At 38.3% G+C, this 12658-nt stretch overlaps 1 protein-coding gene across 7 annotated transcripts in view; it reads left to right on the forward strand.

Annotated features, from left to right (window-relative positions):
• HDAC9 (histone deacetylase 9) overlaps positions 1-12658 on the forward strand; it is a 992890-nt gene that overhangs the window by 937655 nt on the left and 42577 nt on the right. For all 7 annotated transcript variants that reach the window (XM_061413649.1, XM_061413654.1, XM_061413650.1 and 4 more), the window contains one exon: positions 3264-3348. In XM_061413649.1, coding sequence (XP_061269633.1) covers positions 3264-3348 — 85 coding nt within the window. The remainder of the gene's footprint in view (positions 1-3263; positions 3349-12658) is intronic.

A 12658-nucleotide genomic window follows, 5' to 3' on the forward strand; every position in this document is an offset into this window, starting at 1 on the left:
GTAAAAATACTTGGCATATCTGAGAAATGTAATATAAAAGCTAAGATTAGTTAGTAGATCATTTGCTTGGTTGATGTGTGCATCTATCCTCGCGTACCTGTTATATTTTGTAAAATCTGATTAGCTTTTTTTTCTGTTCTTTTCTGAATCATGAAAATGATAGAGATGATTTCCTTGTCTCTTAAGTACAAAGTAAGTTTTGAGCTTCTCCAAGAATACCCTTGCCTATTTCCATTAGTGCCAGCAAAAATGATTTTTGATATTTTAAATGATCTGGTTCTAAAGAATCTAAAAATTATTTATTCACAACATTATAATGGCCACAACTTTTATGATGCATTAAAATAGCTATAGTACTTAGAAATTACATGGTATGTGCAACTTAACAAACATCATCTGAATTGTATTAATACAGTATTGTAACTTTCTGTAAAAGATACAGAAAAACAAATATCCCTGTATTGAGTCTGAAAATCTATATTAAGAATTGCTGTAATGATTGCATTTAAGCTTTAGATATAGGAAATCTAGACGAGAGCTTCAGATGTCAAGAAGTTGTGCTAAAATCATCTAGTGTATCCTACAACTATTATTACTTGATGGAATTGTGCAAAAAAGATGGCAGGATAGGTGTGATTTCCTACATCTGCATCTGTTTTATCTAGTATAAAACATGAAGAAGTTCTTGAGTTTGCATAAATTATTGCAATACTTCCTTATTTATCTTTTAATAGTTCTTACTAACATTGAGTAGCCTCATTGCCAGTATTTTTGCTACATATTATCAGCCAAACTAAATACATAATACAGCTTTACTGTATATTCTTTTTTCTCCAATTTTATAAAATATGACTATTTAATATTTTATTACAGCTAGTTATTAGATTTTACTAATAATGACCAATACTCATAAATATTTATAAAACAGATGCTTTAGTCACATGTTTTAGAGCTTATAATTGTGAATTATTAAATCAGCAAACTCTTCTAGAGAAGATAACTCAATTCTGTGGTCCTCTAGACAAGGTTTTAATTTTATGAAAACAGAATCTAAATGTTGCTTGCCTTCTTGCCAACTGAGAGTATTACCCACTGCCTTCTCAGAAGAGCTACTAGAGAAAAAATAAAGAACCTACATTGAGAACCATGTGAATTCAACTCTGTCTATGTGTATACATTCAAAATGAAACAAATTGGGCAATTTACTGAAGGTTAAATCCTCTAAATGACATTCACCTAAAACATGCAGGAAAACAGTTTGGGAGGCTTAAATTATCAGTGTAATTGCCTTAATTCTCTAGGTTACTTTCATAAATAGACACAACTTTATCGTATCTAACTGAGGATTCCAAACTGGAGGTTTAGGGCTGTTTGTATTTTTACTCTTAACACCCTGAATCACCTTTATTTTCTACATAACCTAAGTCCTAAAAATAGCCCACAGACCTAATGTGAGAGCATTCCAGAACTGAGGTTTTCACGTTCATGCTCGGCTGTAGCTCCCGTTCCAGGAGCCAGCGCCTTTCAGCGTGTCAGCATGTCCACCCTGAAGTTGCAGGAAAGCTTTTCTAAGAACCAAATATGCTGATACAATGTTGTGCCTTTGTTCTTAAGTACTCGAACACAGAATGATATTTCACAACGTTTTATTAGGAAAGTCTACCTGATTTCTATGAAAAATTTTTCTCTAAGCCCCGAGACAGAAGTGAAAGGAAAGATTATTTATGAGCAAGGTAGCTCAACCCTGTCTAATTCTTGGGTAAGAGTTTTCCAAGTAACCTTCCGTTTATGATTCAGGAGTTCCTCTGAGTTAAGAGGGTGTTACTAGGGTAACATATTTTTTTAAGATACTATCTGAAATACCAAATTTTTTTAAATGATTTTTAACCAATTTTAAGTGGTTAAAACTGCAGAACGTTTCACTATGTTTTTTTTTTTTTCTTTCCCCTCTGGCCAAACTATATTGCAAGTAAACCTTTTGATGTTTTAAAAGTTTTTCTTAGGCAGCTAAGAAAAACACCCTGGAAAGTTATATTTAGTGAATCTACCCACGTATAAATATCCCTGAGCTAGTCTGCTATCCTATGGCATCTGGAAGAAAGGTGTTATTGTTGTAGATTCCATGACTGAAGTATAGAATAATCAATTCAAAGAGACCCTGGGGGGAAGATTCACTCGCATATGCTGTGGAAACTTGGAATCTGGAGTTTTTTATATTCTTTTTTTTTTCCCTACAGATGAAGGGATATAGATGAATTCATGGTTTAGCACAATGTCTAATGACATCATTTCCCATTCTTGCCTTATAATAGTTTGGTATGTTTGAGACTACTAGCTTTAAATTTACCAAAAAAGCTTTTTTTGTGGTTGTCAGTCCCTTTTTTACTATTACTTTCCTTGCTTTCTGGGTCACAATAGCTAGACAGCTATTTTGTTTGTAAGCGCTCTGGCTGTGTAGTTCGTCCTGCTCCACACCAAGCCATATCACCAAGGTATTCCCCAGGGATGCATCATGAGATTTAGTCCTGCCAGAACACTCCATAAATTACTTAAAGCTCTTCTTCATTTCTTCAAAACAATGTTTGCTGAGCTTCCCCATGAAAAATCAGTGTTATTCCAGAAGATCAGGATAGATTTGCAAGACAGGAATTTGTCCTGTGCTTCCACGTCGGTATCTGCATAGATGTGAATACAGTGGAAGCCTAATGAAAGTGTACAGTTGTTTTATCTTTGGTAAAATATTTGAAATTTTTCTCTGCTATGTATTCAGTAGCAATTGAACAAGAGCAGCTATGTCTCGTGGCTTTCTACTGTGACATATCCAAACATATAAGGTAGCTAGATGCAAAAACACTGCGAAAGTATGGATAATAGACTTCCCACCTTCTGTCTACTTCAGCTTCCCTGAGGTTTTTTCTGCAGGGCCCAGCTGCATTTACACACATGATGGAATTAGTTCTGTGAGGCACTTACAAAAATTACACAAGTAACTCGGATTTTTAAATACGACTAATACACAGACACGTACCTGCTTCAGGGACTTCATAGATTAGTTTTGTGACCAACAGAAAAGCCCCTTGGAATTTAATTATGTTGCTACAAAACAGAAAATAAAACTGGCTACACTTTTGGAACTGATATCAGCAAAATGTTAATTAGCTCTTGGAGCAAGATTTTTTTAAGGTTGTTTCAGTTTGGTTTGCTTCTGTCAAACTTACAAAGTCATAATGTCCTGCTCATGTTATCATTTGCTGTTCTTACAGCTGGAGCCACTTGCAGAAGATGTTCTCCACCAAACTCCAAATATGAATGCCGTTATTTCTCTACAGAAGATCATTGAAATTCAAAGTATGTCTTCAAATTTTTTTAATATTTCTAATAAGGTACTCATTAAACATATATTGAGAATTGAGGATATGAAAAATATATTTGAGTTTTTCAAATGTAAGGAATATATATGAAGTAATTATGATTTGCAGCTACTATGTACTCATACCTAAATGTGTTATTGCCTCACTTTTTACTGTGGCAGTCTTGCACTGATAACAAAGTTGGAAGATTCTAGATTTAGAACCTTGCTTTTCTCATATTTTCCAAGAGTGTTTGGATTTTCTTCCATTAAGTATTTACACAAAACAATGAAATTAACATAGAAATTGTGATTATATTGTCCAGTGTTAACTGAGGTAAGTTATCTCCTAATGATGTTGGAATTCACCAATAATTTACTGGTTTTAAAGAAAACGTTCATGAGAAAGCCTACTACGAAATCCAACTGAACAAAAAGGGAGAGTTAAGATACTTTTTTTAAACTATCCAGTTCCTTTCACATCAGTGTTAATTTATCAGGAATTTTTCTTTTTAGATGATAACATGCATGAGCTTGCTCACACACATGCGTGTACACGTACACACACTAAAAGCAGGCACAAATTAATATAAAAGTTAGTGTGAATGGGAAAACAAAATGGAAAATTAAATGTGAAGGAGGATTGGAAAGTCCTTAGTTTGCCACTGTTTTGTTGATGTTGTTCGGTCATTCAGTCGTGTCCAGCTCTTTGCGACTCCATGGACTGCAAGACTCCAGGCTTCCCTCTCCTTCACCGTATCTTGGAGTTTGCTCAAACTCAGGTCCATTGAGTTGGTGATGCCATTCAACAATCTTGTCCTCTGGTTGTCCCCTTTTCCTCCTGCCTTCAATATCTCCTAGCATCAGGGTCTTTTACAGTGAGTCAACTCTTCATATCAAATGGCCAAAGTATTAGAGTTTCAGCTGCAGCATCAATCCTTTCAATGAATCTTTAGGGTTGATTTCCTTTAGGATTGAGTGGTTGGATCTCCTTGCAGTCCAAGGGACTCTCAAGAGTCTTCTCCAACACCATAGTTCGAAAGCGTCAAATCTTCAACTCCTTTGTTGAAGCATTTTTTTAAACACAGGTGGAGAAGCCACCTTCCAGAGACTCTATGACTCTGAGTCTTTGTCTTTGCTTGCTCAGTAGTAATTTGGAGATATGGTTGTGACTGGCATGTTGTGTAATCCATTCATCTTGTGCTTATTCAGTCTATTCTAACACCTCACTAAGGTCATCAGTAGTAGAAAAGTTATCTACTTTTTACACATAGATTCTTGTTTTCTGAGTATATTTTTTTCTGCCATTATACACACAGATTATTAAAAATCATTGTCCCTGTATATATTATGTTCACATCACTTTCAACTGGCATTCTTAAGTACTTATTACATGTTGATACATAATAACTGGAGCACTTATCAAGGCAAAGGACAGAATAGGAACAAGGAAGAATTTTTAATATTAGGAAGTTTGCATTCCAGTGAGTGAGAGGCACCAAAATAGATCATTTTAATAGAAGTCACAGCGTACACTGAGATCATGGACAAGAAACAGACCTTAAGCCCCTTTCAGCCAGAAGGAGAAGTACTGGAAAGTGAGAAAGGCTCAAGGAAGGTTAGAGGAAGACTCCTTGGCAGTGATAGGGCCTGAGCTTAGTCTTAACGTCTGAACAGGATTTTGGCCAGATGAAGAAACAGGGAATGTTCTGAAGGAAATAACAGTTTCACATAGGTATAAAAACTCATGGTTTATATATATCTTTAGAAACTGTGCTGTTGGCTTTTGCACTGGATCTAACTTCCCAGTAATGACTTTGCCCTGCGTGATGTTTTTCCTCTCACCACTGACGTTATTGTATGACTTGTGCAGTCTGCTTTCACCAAACAAACCTGTTTGACTCTTGAAAAGAATTTACTGTACTATCAGAATTTCTGTGTAAGAATTCTGCCCCTGTGGATTCTGAATCTGTGTCTTCTGCTCCAAAATGCATTGCAAATATCCAACCCTGACCACTTCCCCCATAAAAATCTCTTTCCTCCTGAACTCACTTGAGTATTCCACCAAGTTCAGTTTAGTTGCTCAGTCATGTCCGACTCTTTGTGACCCCATGAACTGCAGCATGCCAGGCCTCCCTATCCATCACCAACTGCTGGAGTCCACCCAAACCTATGTCCATTGAGTCGGTGACACATCTGACCATGTTATTCTCTGTTGTACCCTTCTCCTCCTGCCCTCAATCTTTCCCAGCATCAGGGTCTTTTCAAATCAGTCAGCTCTTCACATCAGGTGGCTAAAGTATTAGAGTTTCAGCTTCAACATCAGTCCTTTCAATGAACACCCAGGACTGATCTCCTTTAGGATGGACTGGTTGGATCTCCTTTCAGTCCGAGGGACTCTCGAGAGTCTTCTCCAGCACCACAGTTCAAAAGCATCAGTTGTTCGGCACTCAGCTTTCTTTATAGTCCAACTCTCACATCTATACATGACTACTGGAAAAACCATAGCCTTGACTAGACGGAGACCTTGTTAAATCTGATACTTCTGTAAACTTCTCACACTAACATGGAGATTTTAATGAGTGGTGTTTTTTAAATTTTTCTATTGTTTGAGTTTTCGTGTGTTTTATGGTCTTTCAGTCATGGTTCCTTAATTACATGATAATCACCAGGAAGATGGAACCTATCTTCTCACCCTACTTGTACCTGCAGGCAGGGTTGGTACCAGGGGCGAGGACTGAAGTACAAGGGAATTGGGAGTTGGCAGATTCAAGGAAGAATGACTTGAATAACCCATCAAGGCCCTAGGGAACCCAGGCTTGTATCAAAGAGGGCTTCTGAAGACAGACTCCTCCTTCTGAGTCATGGATTCAGTATGGTATCATGGATGCTGTTATTGGCTACTCAGTAATTATGCGTTCCTCATGTCTATTCAGAAAAAGCCTGGTTTTACCCATGAATCCTTGCAACCAGATACCATACAACTCAAGGGAAGATGAACTTATGCCCAGCTCCAGGGCAGCTGTTCTTAGTCTAAGGCTCAACCCACTTATCAGTGATTGGTTAAGAGTGGGTGTGGGCCCCAGTTATGGCCAGAGAGAATCAAGGCTGGCTTCATGGGCTTTAAACAGTGTAGTCATATGGGCCCCATGTTTAGAAGGCTCCTGTCAAGGTTTAATACTGTTACTCTTGCTGCCTTGAAATTTTCACAAACTTTTCAGACAAGGAGCCCACATTTCAGTTTGCACTGTGCCTGAAAATTATGTAGCCTGTCCTGATGAAAATCAAGGTGCTGGTGATGTAAAAAAAAAAAAAAGTACACACACACACATATATATTTACCAAAACATGATTTGAGAGTAGCATCATCACCATAAGCAGAACTCCAGTTGTGGCTGAGAAGGCACTGAATGGTGGGTCGAGGTGGTGAAAGAAAAGATACACACACGAGGATAGTGATCTCTCATTAGTTGGGACACAGGTGAGAATTTGTACAGAGAAAACGGCTTGGTCCTGTGGCTTTGACCACTGTGTGGTACATTTTTATGTGTTTCTTTGAATTGTCTGTATTTGGGGCTACACTTCCAGGCTAAAGAAACAGAAAGGGACTGTGTAAAGTCTATAATGCAGTAAAAGAAGGTGGTATTTCAGGGGTAACAAACTGAAACAAACTTAGAAAATCAAAATCATGGGTACCTGACTTAGCAAACAATGCTATATTTCCTGAAAAACTATAAAGTTGTACTGTAAGTTTCATTTTTCTGTTTTATAACACACTTCCATGTCACATGTTTTATAACACACTATCATGTCACATTCCTACAGAGCTCCAGGCGCTTGATTAGACACCCCATCTTACCTTTGGTGGGGAAGGTTATCAGGACTCATGAAAACTTTGTCGATCCCAGTGCAAAATGAAGATGTGTGAATGATTCCTTGTTAAAAAATATTAATAATTTCCAGAAAATTCCAGCAGAGCATTGAACCAAGAATGAGAGCCCTTCTGACCATGGGGTCCTTTGCAGCTGCCCGGGTTGCCTGTGCAGGAAGCTTGCTTGAAGGTAGCCTTTGTTAAACAGGGCAGCCGCCTCTTCACCTGTCTCTGAGTGTCAAACAGGTGACTCCTTTTAACTTTAAGAGATGTTCGAATTTCCACTCACTTCCTATCCCAGATTCGGAAGATTCTTCTGTGCTGGGGTTTGGGACTACAGTATCGGAAAAGCATGTAAATGCGGAGAAGCAGGCCTTGGAGCATGTGGGAAGCATTCAGGCAAGTTCCTCGATTGCCTTGTCCCAAGGCAGACAGCAAGGTGCTGACAGGCGTTATGTGGTTTTCTCTTTGAGAACTGAGCCCCCCAGCTGAGGGTATGCAGGTGCTGGAGGCTGTGATTAGCGTTGGCCCTTTGCCTGGCCACATGGATGTGAGTATTTTGCAGCGAAGTCATCCCTGTTGCCCTGTCCTTGTTTATACTACTTACTTAGCTGAGAAGAAAAGGCCTTACAAGGCAACAGCAGGGCAACTATTTCTCCTGACAGGTAAAGAACCACCCCTCAAGCCCCACTCCTGCCCCTGACGGGTAAGGGTTGGTTTCAGCTTAAGATGGTGGGTGTATACAAAGATCAGCCATCTCTGATGAGAGGGAGGTATGGTCAAGAAGTTTCATGTTTGCACATGCTCTTCACTCAGCTCACCAAGTCTTCTGCCTCATCCCTATTCAGTTTTCAAGACTTAGCGCAAATGTTATGTCTTTGGGATGCCGTCTTGAATCACCATTCATCCCTAGTCTATATTAGGCGTGTTTCCTGGGTGCTTCTTATGGCAGAGATTGTTTTTGCTGATGTTCTTTGTTTTCAATTGCTGTAGCCTCTGCTTTGCAGTGTCTGAAATGTAATAGGTGTTCTGCAAACATTTGTTGAATGAATGAGTCAGCTAATACGTCAGTATTTGCCACACTTTTTTTTCCTTAGCCCAGACTGACTTTTTAACTAAGGTTATACTCCTTGGTTAGCTTGAGCAGAGCAAGGGATTAAGAAATGCAGGCAAAACATCCATGAGAGCCCACTTCTTCACTCTCTTTTACAACCCACAGTGATGAGTCACTTCTAAGCTAGAAAGAACATGAATTACTTGTGAGCTAACCATTTCCATTGCTAAGCTTGGAGATGGCAGTTCTAAGAGTTGACTGGCCATCTATAATCACCAACAAGCAATGCCAGGTAAAAGTCAGCCCAGAGAAGGAGAAAGGACTATCATATGTTTATAGCCTTTCCTGAAATCACAGTCCGTTGAACTCTTACCTTCATCTAAATAATAAGGTGAGAAGCAAGATTCCCAGATATCATGTTTACAGCGGTCCTGGCCCACGATAACACTTTCACTGATGTTGAAAGGAAGAACCATGAAGTGAGTTTTCCATAAAACTAAATTTATATAGTTTGAAAGACTGTAATTTTAAGTTTGAGAAACATATAATGAATGATGTTGATATTGATCTGTGAAACCTCAAAATTTGGAAACCACAAGTATATAGTCATGGTTTCCTTTTATTTATTTAAATATTTGAGAAAGAAGAGTACTCCTTTTAAGTGTCAACCAACTTCGTAGACCTCCTGCATGATCATAGTGGTAATCACAGTATCTTTTGATTTGTGGACCAAGAAAATATATATGTACACAAGGATTTGAGGATTCTTTGAAAATTTTCCTGCAGCCCTCCAGTGGTTTGCAGCTGACAAGTTGAAAATCACTAACATAGGGGATTTAAAAATAATATGAATATCAGTGTAATCCTCACCATACATGTGACAAAAAGCTAGCCACTTAACTTTCCTGCGGAATTTCCAGAGAAATTACTTGACATGTCACCACACTGCTCTTCTAAGGTGCTGCAATGTGTCCAAAAAATGTCAAATCAGAAGCAGAGTCATAGAAGAATTCTAGGATGTTTTTCCCTTTTCCCCCACTTTCATCTCTCTCTCACTCTAGGAATTCTTCCCTTGTTTAGTAGATTGGGGTCTTAGAATTCTTTATTATGCCAACCACAGCAAACTGATGACATAGGTCAGAATGAGGAAGGAACATTATTTGCAATGTCACCATATGATCTTGTCAGACTTGTGTATCAGTGGAGAAACAACATCCATGTCTCTTGCACATGAAATTTGTCAGTATGGCTAAATTTATCTGTATTTTTTAAACTCATACACAGAACACACAGCATTATTTAGGGCAATGAGAGTTGCATTTATGGTCTTCTGAATTTATCCAACTTTTGAGACCAACATGAAAAGGGATATGATTTTCCCATTGTAGGACAATATACCATGTAACTGTGTAACTGACTACAAGGTAATTGGTTATCCACATCGTTCAAGCAGCTGCAATGGGCAGAGCACACCCTGTCACCCATTCTAGAAAAATAAAAATGGAATAAAATTTTCTCTGGGAGATCAGAGGCGGGTATAGTTGACACTGTCTCCTTGTCAGAACTCTACTTAATTTATGTTTTTATATGATATTGAGTGAGTCACTTCCTCCTCCTCCTCGTCCTGTCTGTGGTTCTTCTTTCCTTTTCCTTCTTCTCTTCCTCAACACATTCTTTCTCTTCTCCCCCTCTTCCTTAATCTGCTCCTCTTGTATCTATGTCCTCTGTTCAGAAATTACCCTTAAAAGTAACAAATGATTTTGGAAACATATGGAGGGATATTAATTTTGTTGATTTCATTTTAACTCTATTTCCATTGGAGATAACCCCTGGTAATACAAACACTGTTGGTGTTATATTACAGTGGGTAGTCAGAGAAGGTGCCATCCAATTATCTTGGTGATTAAGATATCTGAATAGTAATTAATGAAAAAAAGACTGTTAAAGGTAAAATTTGCTCTAGAGATGACAGCATCTATTCTTATATGTGAAATACCATTTTCAGCCATCTCCTCCCATTATTTTAATATTCTCTACCTACCCCCTTCCCAAGGAGAAAAGGTATATATGTAAATCCTTTTACATCAGATGATCCAGGAGAAAATTGGATTGTTTCTAAGTTGAAAGGAATTTGTATACATCTTGTGTTGTGAGGAAATTGTCCAAGATTTTGACCTCCTGGGTCTATGCACACAGATTAAAGGGTTGTTTCCCCAGATTGCAACAAGCACTGCATAAATCATTTCAGAGCCCTCTAGCTTCTTGACTCCACACCCAAAAGCTAACCCACACTCAGTTTTTCTTCTCTCTTTTTGTTCCTTTTTCTTTTGATTTTCTGCCTTTTTTTTTCCTTATCTCTCTGTCTTTCCCTCTCTCCTCCATCTCCATCCTGTTGAGACCCAGGGGAGAATAAGAGATATACCCAATGTTGAAAATGGATTTTTAACTCATAAGGATTTGTTGATTTATGTCAAGCAGAGAAGGAGCGTGATAAAACCTACATTTCAAAAGATCACTCTGCCTGCACGGTGAGGGTGAGAGATAGCAGGACTTACTGTCAGATGTAAGCAATTTAATTCAGAAGTGATGTTGGCTTGATATAGTATTTAATAGGCATGGAGAGGATGAATGACTTCTAAGTTTCAGGTTGGACAACAGAATAGGTAGTGGTTTCACTTCCTGTGGTGGGGAGCAGTAGGGGGAAATGTTCAAAGCAAAGCTGAATAGTAAGAAAAAGAAACTGCTGATCGGAAGGCTTGAGATTTGGGGGACCCATCTTTAATATCAGTTTTCTTCACAGAGAAGTTATGGAGGGATATTGGATGAAATTATTTACACAATGCAAACCCTGTAAGCTGATAGCAAATGAATTACAATGTGCCAGGCACCATTCTAAGTATTAGGTATCAATGTGTTAATTCATTTAATCTACTTAACAACTCTATGAGATAGTTACTGTTTCATTCCTCTTTTGCAGTCAAGTAAATTGAGGCACATCTAGATAAAATACTTTGCAAGATCACACAGTTACTAAATGGGTAAAAGCAAGCTCATAAATCAAGCATTCTAGCTCCAAAGTCAGTGGTCTTTGCTATTATATTATTCTAGCTCAGAAAGATACTCATTCCTTTTGCTATTCTTGTATACACGTTTCCCCATTTCATCCAAACGTGACAGGTTTAGAGGGAAAATCAGTTAAACTGAAGTTTTGGAGTTTTGAACATTCTGGTTAGTTGAGGTTTAGCCAGAGTCAGTTCTAGAAGGGCAGTGCCAAATTGCGAGGAGCCATAGAGCTATGAATCCACTTTGGAGCCCCTTGTAAACTTGCAAATTACATCTAATCACAAAAAAATGCAAGGATTGGCAGAATTTCAAATCCCTGCCCTGTTGAGTTTAAAACCCTGACTGTTGTCAGGTGTGAGCTGCTATTTGTCATAGATTTTTTTGGCTGTAGACAGAGGCCTTGACGCTGCAGCCCTGGGCCAGGCCGACCTTCACTGAAGAAAAGCGGCGTTAGACATTTTCCCACTATTAACCCCACCAGCCTTGCTTGTCTCAGAGCCAGATCAGACTTGTGCACATGGCTTTTTGAAAGTTGATTTTCAATTTCTTATTAACCATTCTCCTGAAATGTTGAGAGTTGGATTATTGTTTGGTGGAGCACTAATACTAGAATATACCACAATTAAAAGGAAAACCTGCCATCTGCTTAGAGACTTAACTTGTCTGGAAATTTTTTTTTTTTTAATTCCAACTGCATCTGTAATTATGAGTTTTCTTTCACTCACATTTCTACTAAGGCAAAACTAATCAAACCAAGAATCTAAATAAAACTATGCATCTTTCTCGGGTTGCAAGCTCTTTAAGGACAGAAATGCTTTCTGATTATTTTCTCAGCTGTTAGCACCCCGATGCACTTCACACACACCTGTGATACCATTCATTGAGATAGGGTGTGCTCGAAGGTCAAGTTTGGTGAAGACCATTTGTTAGGTATTTACATATATATTACACACACACACAAGCACAAACATAGGTTTCATATGACCTCTAGTTCTCATACATCGCTGCAGTGCATAATTAGTTTCCTCATCTGGTTCATGAATAAATTAAGGCTTAACAAGTTTAGGTCGCTCAAACTTGAAAGTCTCAACTAGCAGCGCTAAAACCAACATTTGAACCCTGGTCTGGTTATGCTTTCAAAGCCCACTTTCTTTCTGTTAAAGCATATGACCTTCCTCGTCCCACATCATTTCACAGATAAGAACAGAGTTCCACCAGACTTCCTATTCCCAAGTATCCCAAAATAGACACTAGAAAAGACCTGTTCCAAAATGTAATATCTTCTGCATACGTTAAAACAGACCATTTTAATCCATTAATG

Source organism: Bos javanicus, chromosome 4 (genome assembly GCF_032452875.1).
Source record: "Bos javanicus breed banteng chromosome 4, ARS-OSU_banteng_1.0, whole genome shotgun sequence".
Classification (NCBI taxonomy): domain Eukaryota; kingdom Metazoa; phylum Chordata; class Mammalia; order Artiodactyla; family Bovidae; genus Bos; species Bos javanicus.